This window comes from Eschrichtius robustus, chromosome 10 (genome assembly GCF_028021215.1).
Source record: "Eschrichtius robustus isolate mEscRob2 chromosome 10, mEscRob2.pri, whole genome shotgun sequence".
NCBI lineage: Eukaryota > Metazoa > Chordata > Mammalia > Artiodactyla > Eschrichtiidae > Eschrichtius > Eschrichtius robustus.
Genome location: NC_090833.1, coordinates 6,407,942 through 6,421,279, shown reverse-complemented (window position 1 = coordinate 6,421,279; position 13,338 = coordinate 6,407,942). Strand labels below are relative to the sequence as shown.

Below are 13,338 nucleotides of genomic sequence, written 5' to 3'. Positions count from 1 at the left end.
TCCCTGGTGGCGCAGTGGTTGAGAATCTGCCTGCCGATGCAGGGGACATGGGTTCGTGCCCCGGTCTGGGAAGATCCCACATGCCGTGGAGCAACTAGGCCCGTGAGCCACAACTACTGAGGCTGCGCGTCTGGAGCCTGTGCTCCGCAACAAGAGAGGCCACGATAGTGAGAGACCTGCGCACTGCGATGAAGAGTGGCCCCCGCTTGCTGCAACTGGAGAAAGCCCTCGCACAGAAACGAAGACCCAACACAGCCAAAAATAAATAAATAAATAAATAAATAAATAAATAAATAAATAATTTTAAAAACCACCAGAAAACCTTTTTGAAGCCATTTGGAGCCTGAGATGTCTTGTCATTGTCTGAAGATTCTTCAATCACTATGCCAAGCGACACAGATGTTTCTCTTTCTTCATATGATGAAGATCAAGTATCTAAACTTATCCAGAAAGCTAGAGAGGCACCATTTGTCCCCACTGGAATGGCAGGTTTTTGCAGCAATCGTTGCACATGGATTATATAGATTGAAGAGCAGGGGAAATACTAAAATGTCTGTTTATTTGATCCACATGCGTGTGGCAGCCCAAAGCTTTGTTATGGGAGCAATGACTCTTGGTGCGGGCTATTCCACCTACCGAGAATTCTGGGCAAAACCTAAACCTTGGAACAGGAGATGCTGTCTTGGTCTTCTTGGCGGTGCTTGCTTTAGTTAGACATCTCATATTGAGATTTATGTTTATGTTGAAAATAAACTGGGTCAGACAATAACATGGTAATTTGAACACTGGCGTCCTTTCTTGCAGGCTTGGTTTGCCTGGTGACCAAGTTACCGTTGACTAGTTCACTAGCTAGGTCATTCAGGGAAGTCAAATTAGCACAGAAGAAACATGTCACTTTTAAATGCACTTGGTAGTGGTACAATGTCCACCTTATTTTTTTTTTAAGATTTATTTATTATTAATTTATTTATTTAATTTATTTTTGACTGTGTCAGGTCTTAGTTGCGGCATGGGGGATCTTCACTGGGGTGCGCGGGCTTCTCTCTAGTTGTGGTGCGTGGGTTTTCTCTTCTCTAGTTGTGGCACGCAGGCTCCAGGGCGCGTGGGCTCTGTAGTTTGTGGCACGCAGGCTCTCTTGCTGAGGCGCACAAGCTCAGTAGTTGTGGCGCGTAGGCTTAGTTGCCCCGCGGCATGTGGGATCTTAGTTCCCCGACCAGGGATCGAACCTGCGGTCCCCTGCGTTGTAAGCTGGATTCTTTACCACTGGACCACAGGGAAGTCCCCAATGTCCACCTTCTTAAACTCTTCTGATGAAATTAGTTCTAAAGAGGACAACACGCCAACCAATCCTGAAATGCTCCCAGTTAGTTGCTGCAGAATATCATATGCTTTTGATGTAATGTAGGACTCTTATTTACCTCAGTTAATTTAACTCTTTCTGACTGCCTTGTGGACTGAGTACTGTTTTGAGGGCTGGTTGGCTTTTGAGGAACGCTTTCAGGAACGGAATACAACATTATAAACCTCCTAGCAATTATGTGTATGTTTTTAAACCAAACCTAAAAAGCTGGTAACAGAGCTGCTTAGAAGTAGTATTTATTTCAGAATCATAGTTGTAAACATGAAAATAACTTAAGGGACTTCCCTGGTGGTGCAGCGGTTAAGAATCTGCCTGCCAATGCAGGGGACATGGGTTCGAGCCCTGGTCCAGGAAGATCCCACATGCCGCAGAGCAACTAAGCCCGTGAGCCACAACTACTGAAGCCCGCGCACGGCAACAATGAGTAGCCCCCCCTCCCCGCAACTAGAGAAAACCCGCGCCCAGCAATGAAGACCCAACGCAGCCATAAAGAAATTAATTAATTAATTAATTTAAAAAAAGAAAATAATTGTAGATCCCCGTTTAGCACTTTTGTAATTGCAGGGTTTTATTTTGCTGCTGTTATATTAGAATTTTATTTTATTGGAGTAAAATTGCTTTACAGTGTTGTGTTAGTTTCTACCGTACAATGAAGTGAATCAGCTATATGTGTACATATATCCCCTCCCTCGTGGACCTCCCCCCTGCCCCTGCATCTAGGTCATCACAGAGCACCACGCTGAGCTCCCTGTGCTATACAGGGAGGTTCCCACTAGCTATCTATTTTACACATGGTAGTATATTTATGTCAAACCTAATCTCCCAATTCGTCCCATCCTCCCCTTCCCCCCCGTGTCCACATGTCCGTTCTCTACATCTATGTCTCTATTCCTGCCCTACAAATAGGTTCATCTGTACCATTTTTCTAGATTCCACATATATGCGTTAATATACGATATTTGTTTTTCTCTTTCTGGCTTACTTCACTCTGTATGACAGTCTCTAGGTCCATCCACATCTCTACAAATGAGACGTTGTTCCTTTTGTTCCAATGTTGTTCCAATTTTGTTCCTTTTTACGGCTAATATACATCTTGAAATAGAAATGTGTTTTTTAAGTGCTAATGCAAAGGTAAATGAAAAACACTTTTTTTAATGTGTGCAGTATGTTTATTTTCTCTATAAGAATCATAAACATTAAACTAAATAGATTACCTATAATGGAGGTGATTTATGAGCAAACTGGTTTGGTCAGACATTATACAAACTTTGGTATGCTACAGAATGCTTTGTTGTACTTGTGAAATTTTCTTGTCTAACCTGAATTTACATTCCATGGTGACAACATGGTAAATGTAGCATTATTTTTTTTTTTTTTAAAGATTTGATGAAACTTCATAATAATGCAGTTGACAAGAAAATTAGTTATTTCTGAGATATACATTTTAAAGTAATAACTAGGATTATTACTTATAACATTAAATGTAGCATAAAATGTAGCATTATTAAAGTAAGTGAACACATACAAAAATAAAGAAGATAACCATATGTATTTTGTTGCCCAAACTCAGAATAATACCTATTTGTTAAAAGAATCCTCCCTGTCTTTTTTTTTTTTTTTAATTTTACACTTTATTTATTTATTTATTTTTGGCTGTGTTGGGTCTTCGTTTCTGTGCGTGGGCTTTCTCTAGTTGCGGCGAGTGGGGGCCACTCTTCATCGCGGTGCGCGGGCCTCTCACTGCCGCGGCCTCTCTTGTTGCGGAGCACAGGCTCCAGACGCGCAGGCTCAGTAATTGCGGCTCACGGGCCTAGTTGCTCCGCGGCATGTGGGATCTTCCCAGACCAGGGCTCGAACCCGTGTCCCCTGCATTGGCAGGCAGATTCTCAACCACTGCACCACCAGGGAAGCCCCCTCCCTGTCTTTAATAAAGCAATCCAGCAATCCAACCAAACACACAGCTAAAATAATCACTTGGATTAAAATTTAATTTAGGGCCTCCCATCTTTCCAAACTGAACTCAAATTTCTTAATAAGTCATATTGATCCACTCTACCTTTGATCCATCTCCTTTTGAATTTCTTTATTTAATTCATCGACTTTCTGTTGTAGCTTTTTCCTTCTCTGTTCAGGTGGGAGGTTGCTGAAATCTTCTGGAGTCGCACCCTGCAGATGCAAATAGAAATAAGCCAGAAAACCTCACGGTGCTCCTTGACAAAAAGACACCGAGGGAAGCCTGCGGGAAAGAGTCCCCAGATACCAGGGCAATGCAGACGTCTGCATGTGTTTTCATGAACTAAATTAAGCTCTTTCCCACGACACCCAGCTGAGATGCAAAAATCAGTGCATGCAAACCGCAAAAGGCCCGCAAACCGTTTCATGCCGGCCCCGCCACCTCTGACAAGGCAGGGAGCACCGAGACAGGAAGATATACCTCTGACTCCAGAGAGGATCAATGAAAAACAAATTTGGAGACTGATTCTGCACTTTACTGTCAGTGTCGGTGGCAACACTGAAGCTTTAGGTTTATGTTTCTTCACATAAAACAGTGTTAAGTGCCCCCGCCAACTGTTTCATTTCCATGGCACTGCTTCTCCCCACCCCACCCCGTCTGAGTATTCCTTCCCGTCTCTTCACACAGGCTGAGGCCAAAAGTTTCCATCCCCGTGAAGTGACAGATGGGACGTCTAGTTCCTCAGAGAATGTGGGTAAAAGGGACATTAAAAAAAAAATCCCGCCCCCCACCTCCCTCCCATGCACTCTTCTTGCCTCTGCTGCCTCTAAAAAATCTGGTCGGTTCTTTTTCGTCATCTTTAGGATCATCTCAGAGAATTCATAGAGAACACCGCCCCCAGCCCCAAATTCAAAACCAACTTCCCACAGTGTATGAAATCGGCCTCAGCTGATTCTAATTCATCAGAAGAAGTGTACTTTGATATCTTGATTCCCTTTCAAAAAAATTGCTCTCTTTCCTCTGTGCACGTGATTTAAGTAGAAAATATCAACCGTGAGTTTCTAGACTCCTACCTACGCTTACACGTCAGAAGCTGTAGCTAAGCTGTGGCCATCAGGTGCTTTTCCTTAAATGAGGCTATTTTCATAAAGAAAGAGAAATTTATCAATAGCCAGGGATAAGCCAGGGAATTTATAAAAGAGATTTTGCTTTAGAACCAATTAAACAAAGGCAAGACGGGCTTGCCTGGGAGTGGGTGGAAAAGAAGGGACCGGATAATATAATTGCAAAATTAGCTTGAGTTTGCCAAGCAGCTTACACGGGGGCTTGTGACTGAAGTTCCTAGGCTGCTTATGAGAAAATGCCAGGCTGCTGGGTTGGAAGTTTGTGATTCAGCAAATAGTTCACCACTAAGGCCACCAAAGACCTTTCAGCTAATAGTCTCAAAGACTTGTGTGTGTGTGTGTGTTTGAGTGAAAAGCAAAATAGAAGTGATTATTCCCTAATGCCAAACCAAGGAAGTTCAACTTGCTTCTAAAACTAAGATGAAGCCAACTAATCTTCAATATAAAAATAAAGCAGACTTATTTTTCCTTTTCCATATACTATTGGGCTATAACACTTGAAACCTTAATTAAGTGCTTTTCAATTTTCTCAACTCAGTCACTGAGCCTGAAAGCTCAGTACTTTGTTCTCATGCTGAATTGACTTAAAACAGATCAGCATGTTTTCTAGAACAGAGATTTTGTTTTTGTTTCATTTTTGTTTTAATGCTAGAATGCGACAAAACACAGCGTGAGATACACTGCTGCAGAAGTCAGCAAGCCTAGTAAGCAGTCAGTGTTAATTCATACAGATTTATTGAGCCTCGCTATGTGCTATGAGACCCAAAAGAGCTTTCTCAGTGATGGAAATGTTCTCACATCTGCACCGTCCAATATAGTAGCCATACGTAGCTGTTGAGCCCTTGAAGCGTGCCCAGTACAACTGTGGAACTGAATTTTAAAATTTTAGTTACTTTTCATTTAAATTAAGTTAAATTTAATTAAGTTACCTGGGGTGAGTGGATACCATATTGTACCACATAGGTCTAGACTGTGAACAGGTGTAAGATTTGCACTGGATAAACAGGTGCATAGAAATCTGTAGTAAAAAACACTCTAACTTATGACTTATAAATAGATAGCCCAAACAACAATAACAACAAATGCAACCCTGATTATCTACAAAAACGAAAGCAATTAAATAATAAATGAATCCCCTTCACTTGATCAGGAGTTAGTCTAACTGACCAATTAGGTCCCTTTCAATAGATATTCTATATTTCTGTGTTGTTATTTAAAAACTAATCCCAGTAACTATGCCTCAAACAAACTTCATGTTACCATTGGAGATTCAGGTCAACAGCTTCTTCTAGATCCAAAGAAACTTGAGGTTTCTGGAAAGTACCTTCAAAGGTTCATTTTGTCCTATTCGCCTTTTGAAGATTGAATTCTTTCAAACAATACTCTCACCTATGATTCATTTTGCCACAAAAGAATTTTTAGTTCTAACTTCGAGTCAGAAAAGATTTTCTGAACTCTTTGGAGGGGCACCTAAGAGACTGGCAGTACCAGGGTTTGGGAAAAGGGCCAAAATACGCATATTTTCAATGGCTGTGGCTCTAAGAGGATCTTGTTTTACGTGCTACTGGAATCAAACACTTGCTCCTGGGCAATGAAATGAGCTGCTTCTTGAGTTTTATTATTTTTACACCCAAGCCGTCTGTGTGTAACTTCTTTGTTAGCTTCAAAGTAAGGGCATCAAGCAACAATTCAATACAAGGTTGGTAAAATGATTTATCTCAAACAGAAAGACTGCCTGATAATATTATCTTTAGCTGCTAGCACGTGAGCAAAAGAACAAATAAAGGGCAAAAAAGAAACCCTGGCATCTGACAGACTCCCAGTTAATGGATCCAATTTCTCCCAAATTCATACTGCTGCTAATGACTGATGTTCATTTAAGATCTTTCCTCCTTGTAGAATTCTTCTCGGGATTTTATTTTGCCGTCTAAGAAATGTTTAATTTAATAAAATATTCCTTTTCCTTAGGCCTGGAACAGTTGCCAAATACTGAGTCAGGTCAAAAAATTATGTATATATATGTTTATGTATATACTGAAACACATATAAAAGTATGTATAAGGATAACCATAAAATATTGTCCTACTTTCTCAACAGCAGCTCATAAAATGCTGATCTTGTTCCTGGTTGAAGAGGTGTCACAGTTCACCATTGTCCATAATTTTAGGATATTCTCAGCTCTGGTGTTTGAGACTATTAAGTAACTTACACATATTTGAAGTACAGTAATGGGTTATGTGGTTAAGAGTTTCTTTTAATAGATTTAATGATTAGTTTGACTATTTACTAGGGCTATGGAATTAAAAGTAGAAACAACACCGAACACTAAGGAAATCATTTTAGAAAGGCTTAGGAGGCTCTTTTCATTGTCCATAAAATCGTCTTTGATTTCTTAAATCAGCTATGCGCAAGGCACCAATGTATTTATGTAGCAACTTAAAGATTTCATGACCTCCAATTCTCGAAGGTGCCTTAGACCTGAGTTGGAGCCCGGCATCATTCCTGCATGTCTCCCTCAGGTCCCCAGCATTTTTCATCTGCTTCTATGGCTCCCGGGGAGGAGCAATTTTCAATGATTATATTTGCTTTTATTCCAAATGATCCAATACATAAACTCCCTCATATTTAATGTTCATATTTATGTTCATATTTAAATAAAGTTTATCAACATCTGTCATCCTCTTAAGACTCCAGTGGTAAAGAAAACCAAATCATGAGTTAAGCGTTAATTTTCTTAGCAACTTGAAAAGATTACGATCACCTCTGTTAGACTCTGGACCTTTGTATTCCAGAGGTCTAATAAAGAAGCACCAACAAAAGCACACACAAGAGAAACACAAATCAACAGTTAACTCTGAAGATATGTTGCACAGTGGCACAGCACCCACAAAACATACACCAAAAAACCTGATTAGATTCAGGACATGCATGGAGGAATTGTGCTTACCAGCTTGAGAGAAAGCTTCGTGTAAAAATTGAAGGGGTAATAGGGAAAAAAAAAGAGAGAGAGAGAGAGAGAGAGAGAGAGAGAAACAACAACACATGAGAAGAAGAGGAACTTGGTCCATTCCACTGAATTAACATAACACATCAATTCACCTGGCACTTTGTGAAAATGATTTGTAGCGGTTCTGTGCCAAAGTTCCCAAGAGGGGCTGATCGACCAAAACCTTTCTTTAGCTGCCACGTTGCCAGAGCAAAGAATACAGATAGAAAAGGAAAGTTTCCGTTTACTGCTCTGGATTGGTCACATCAGCCTGAGTATAAACTAATATAAGTTTGCAGTCGGTGAAATAGCATGATTACAAAAGATGGAAATAATCACATAGCCTTTTGTTCACCGAATTTCCCATGGAAAGTTTCACACAGACTAAAAGCGTTGGGAAAGCAATTAGTTCCAGAACATCCCAGTAATATTTTTATCTTAAGGAGATCTAATAAATACGAACAGTGGCATTTCCTAAAGGTATTAAGGCAAAGTCTCAAACTGGTAAATGGGAACCAAGGACTGGAAGATGCTCTAAGAACCAACCTCCAGGGAGCCTTTCAGCGCCCGGCTGGAGGTGGAAGCATGATGCTCTCTTCCACCTGCGGACTTCATGCACCTCTTGCTCTGCAGAAGGTGTCTTCTGGGGCTTTCTATCGAACTGAGAGCCCTACCCACAGGGGTTCTATAGCATCTGGGGAGTTAACAGAAGCTGCTGCTCTTACAAGTTTCCTGTAGGAAATAGATAGCCAACTGTCTCAACTACTGAGGTGTACTTACTCCTTGCTATGGATTTCCTGTTAATTACCAGGACACAGCAGCTGCAATTCTGCTAGGCCCGGAGACTGGCAAAACTATACTAATTACTGGATCCAAAACCAGATTAAAAGGCATCTCAAAATTAGGAAAAGAAACATTGGTTCTTCAGAAACAGGTGAGACATGCTTTTTGGCTATAAAGCAGTATTTTGAGAGCTCGGTGCACACTTACTTAGCTGTTATCAACCCTAAAGTTTAGGCAATTGGTAGTAGGATCCAAAAATATGTCGGAGACAAAGTACCAAAGAAAGTGTCCTTTGATTTTAAATTGGGAGGGGAGAGGGTGTTAAAAATTCCTTAACTAGATTTTAAAAATCTTATTCTTCAGATTAACTCAAAGTTGATACTTCTTTGTGAACAAGCATTAAGCTTTTAAAGAAATTGTCCCTATGGGGAAAAAGACTTTTAAGGAAAGATGTAGCAGGACAAAACTTTGGGGGAAACAGGTACAGTCAGATTCATGACCGCTCTCACACAGGCAACCTACATGAATGCCTTGAGCCCCTCTTGTAAACTTTAGCACAGATCTGTTCATCACAATTTGAGTTCTTTACAGACAACACTTATGGTGCACAGCAGAAAACTTTGCAAATATCTTCCCTGCAAAGCATACGACCATATACAAATGCTTCTCAGACATTACTGTATAAATGTCCTAATTTGAACTCAGCACTCTATCTGCTTGCTATTTGGCTACTTCCATTGCTTAAAGTAATATATTCTTTCTTAAGCATTCCAAAAACAGAATTCTAACATCAAAACTAAGAGCATAGGAATATAACCACTTCATAATAAAAAACAAGTCATTAGGATTGAGAACAAATCTCAACAGAGATAGGCAATATCGAATTCTCAGACAAATTCAATTTTCTGAAGTGAACAGTGATGGATAATCTACAAGAAGTGCCATCACAGTATATGGTATCCTTTTTAACAATTATAAACTGGTTTTTGGTCTTAAGCTGTAAGCCAGCCAGTTAGATCATTTCAAATTAGAAACTGAATCATCTGCCAAGAGAATACTTTTAAAGGTTGCATTAAGTGCATTGCAAGACACCTGAAGAGCTAAAAAGCTGTCAGTTTCAGGCAACAATTACGGACCCTGGGGAGCCACGAGTGTCAATAACACATGAGGGCACACAGAGCTGGCGGATCCATGTGTTATTGGGCCGTCACAGGTACTAACCTCAAGTACAAAGAAAGGGGACGGTGAACATGAATATATAAGTATCTGGTTTAAGGTCCACGGAAAGTCATTTCACTGCTCTATGACCTTGCTCAGGCTTCGCTGATTTTTTTGGTTGTCCCTTACGGATCCACGGATCCATCTGTTTCAGACGTGGGTGTGGGTAAGCGTGCTACACGCTGCCGTCTGCGAGAGTGTCATTCTCCCGTGACCAGCTGCCTTTTAGGGGTGAAATTCTGCCGTAAAATCATACCTAGTGACATCAGCTCAGACGGCAATCCCAATCAGTGAAAAGGGGAAAAACACAAGCTCAGCTCACTGACATTTTTAGGAAGTTTGATAGTTTGGTTCCTTTTTCCATGCAACTTTTCCGGAAGAAGAAGCCTGTGTGGTTGGATCGATACAGTGAGGCTTTTCCCAGCGTCCGGGTCAGAGAGCATCTGGGTCCCCAGTCTTGGTGCTGTCACAGGGGTTAGTGCCTGTGCCGTGACCGTATGACCTAGCCGTCACAGGTAAACTTACAACATAATCCCTAGCTTCAAAAGCATACGTGGGTTTCCCTATCGTCCTCTTCATGAGTTCTTTGTGAAAACAGAGAGACTGAGTCTGCCAATAATCAGCAAGAGAACAAGGTAAAATAAATAAAATGAAAGTAACCAGAAGATTGTTACATCTGATAAACAATTGGTCGGGATTTTCAAAATCTTTTGATCAACGATGATGGTATTTTTCTGTACAATTAACTCTAAAACGTGGGGAAAGTATGTCCATATTTTAGATTTAGAAGCCCCTTGCTCATACCAGAAAAAGAAATGTTAAGACAATAAAGTTACACTTTGTAGACTGCAAATTGAGAACACACAATCTAGCTTCATTCTTCTTTGACTTCAGTAAAGATGAAATAATGGTTAATAATGGTGGCATGCCAATCTTTAAAGATGTTCAATGAGACATTTGCTTACAAATGTGAATGATTTACAACAAAAAATATTTTATCCTACTTAGCTCTTCAGAAACGAAATTACTTAGCGAAGAAACGTTTGCATAGGATTTATACATTCTGATAATAGAAACAAATGATTAAAATCTAGATCTGAAAGCTGAAAAACATGATAAATAAAAAGACATATTAAAATAACAGGTTTGTTATTCTCCTAGAATCCTTTTCCTATCTTTGGCGTAACAGTCTTAAAAAGTAGAATAAATGAAATATCAAGGACTGCATCATTTTAGTCATGGATCCCGTTAAACCATGTACCTTCCGTTTTGAAATTGCTTTAAAATCAAATTTATTTCCCCAAACTTCAGATTTTTTTAAACTTCCTCATCTTACTTGTATGATGTATTTCCTTTCCTTTTTTTTTTTTTCTGCACTGCTACTTCCTGAAGAAAAGTACATCAAATCTGATCCTAAAAACAGATCAACTAAAAATGAGGGAAGCAAAAATATGTTTCTATTTATTTACTGATGCTTCTAGTGTGTGTGTGTGTGTGTGTGTGTGTGTGTGTGTGTTTATTCTTGAAAACACACTCAAAGTTTAGGAAATTTTTTTAAAAAAATAGAAGTTTGCTGAGCACAGATTTGAGGTGTAAGAAATAAAATTTATTTTTGCTAATTATGTTTTTTTTTTTAAAAATGGGATAGGGTTCCTTTAATTAATCAAAATAACCTGTTTCTCATTTCACTGTTTTTGTTTTCAAGTGTTAATTTTTTCCTAGCCATGTTTTCTTACACTTATTGATTACTGACATTCTTGGTCTCTTCCTAAACATTTACAGAACACCATGAAACATGATTCAGAAACCATGTGCAACCAAAAGACTGTGATGTTGAGAGAAGAATGGAATAGATACATACACAAATGGTAAACAATCATGAATATTCAACATCCTTCATTATGAGATTGCAAAAGACAATGCAGAGATATATTTATAAATATAATAAATGAGTGCTCTGTGAAGGTTTTGGAAGCAGCAGAGATGGGGTAACTGATTTACAGTTAATGGAAAATTTTATAGTCTATAGTCTAGTGTAGCGACACACAGTCATATGTTGAAAATTCTTCGATGAACAAGGAGCAGAGATGGATGGAGAATTCTAAAAGCCAGCATAATGGAGATCTAATTATAGAACTCAACACGATTCATCATCCACTTTTGAAGCTATATTCTGCCTTCCAACAAGGCCTCCCTTGAAATCTTTAGGAAATTAAATTCTAATTCTTAACCTGGATATGCTGGGTAACCTTAAAACAGGATAATTCCACCAACTGCATTCTTTGCATAAAACTTTGAGATTCCATTACTAAAGGAACTCTGCATATAAAGAAATGAGGTTTTTGTCCCTTATTTTAAAAGGTAACAATGTAGCTATCTACTATATTTACAACTTTTTTACACAGAGGAAGGGAAAAGTAAAAATTGTATTTGTACAAGAACACATCCCACTACAACTATATTTCAACTCCCACAGGACAGGACAAAAGAAAACCTTACTGGATATGTTAATGCATTGAATGTTTGTTTACTCATTATTCATTATAAAGAATATCTGGGGATGGCTTAGACTAGACTGACCATTTAGGTTTATTCAGGAGGCTAGGAATGACCTTGTTCCAATCTTTTTCTAAAAAACCGAACTGGTATCTACTTTGGACTGCTGATCAATTCCATAAAACCCTGTGACTTAAGCACATGAGATCTTAATTAGGATGGCAAACCTGAGTCTAAATAACATCCACTTATGAGTCAATCATAGTATAATAGATTCTCCCTGAGTATGGACTTACAGAATCTCAGATCATAAGCAGGCTCCCTGGCTTTAAATCCTGGCTCAATATCTTCCTAACTTCATCTTTGTATGCACCAGTTTTCTTATCAGTAAAATAAAGAACTCTTAGTACCTAGGTTCATAGGGTGGTTGAAAAAAGTAAATGAGCGCATAGAACAGAGTCTGGCAAATGACAAGCACTCAGTAAATGTGAGCCGCTATTATTTCCCCCTTTAAGATAAATACTGCATTATGCCTTTTTGCAGTCAGTCTGTTATCAGATATTTAATCAACATCTTGTACGATCACCAAAATAGCTAAAGAAACCGCTGTAACCCATACCATTTCGCCTCAAACCCTGAGGCATAGCTCAGAGAAAAGTACCCTCATTACATATTGTTTCAGTAATTATTAAGCAAATATTTTCTGACTATACAGTGATTTCCAACGCCTCAAATGTTGCTAGCTTTAGAAACGAAATCTAAGTTTCCTTTTTTGGTAAAATCAAGGTAAAATATTAATGACTTAGATGTTTCAAAAGGGAAACGGAGAAAGGTCCATCCAAAATGTACTACAGACAAAAAGAACTCTGGGGTGGCTGGCTCCACACCCCTCCCCCACCCATCCTGCTTCCTTCCTTCTTTCCTCTCTCTGTGGCTCTTCTTCTTTCCGGCTATAATGAATCATAGGTTCTTATTGTTTTATGTTATGGGAAAACACAATGGAGTCATTCACAAACAAAATAAGTTATGCAGAACAAAACATGCAACCAAAGCGCACAAGAGAGACAGGATTCCAGAGCAGAACTTACCCCACGCTTTAGACTCCTGAAGCAGTGGATTTTGGGTTTGGAGGTCATGAACTCGTTGAAGCGATGGGAGAGGGGTTCCTTTTGCTGCTTGGGAGACTGGGGGCCGTTGGGAACAGCAGAGGGTGAGGCAGAGGCAGGGGGAGGTGGGGGAGGCTGATGGGGGGATGTTAAAAGGGACATAAGCTACGTGTAAGAGACGGAGCAGTGACAGAGTAAAAAATCAGAAACAAGAAGATAAGACACAAAACAAAAATAAGCATCAAATAATATTTGAAACCCAAAGCAAGTCAAACACAAACAATTAAATATTTCGGCCATGGTCCAAAAGA

General features: G+C 39.4%; 1 protein-coding gene and 1 pseudogene across 7 annotated transcripts in view; one reads left to right on the top strand and one right to left on the bottom strand.

The window, feature by feature from the left end:
- FNBP1 (formin binding protein 1) overlaps window positions 1-13,338 on the bottom strand; it is a 147,864-nt gene that overhangs the window by 16,891 nt on the left and 117,635 nt on the right. For 3 of the 7 annotated variants that reach the window (XM_068553616.1, XM_068553614.1, XM_068553615.1), the window contains exons 10-11: window positions 13,010-13,192; window positions 3,417-3,526 (exon numbers count right to left, since the gene is read on the bottom strand). In XM_068553616.1, coding sequence (XP_068409717.1) covers window positions 3,417-3,526; window positions 13,010-13,192 — 293 coding nt within the window. The remainder of the gene's footprint in view (window positions 1-3,416; window positions 3,527-13,009; window positions 13,193-13,338) is intronic. The other 4 variants (XM_068553617.1, XM_068553621.1, XM_068553618.1 and 1 more) reach the window with 2 other exon arrangements.
- LOC137770425 (HIG1 domain family member 1A, mitochondrial pseudogene) lies at window positions 384-714 on the top strand (annotated as a pseudogene).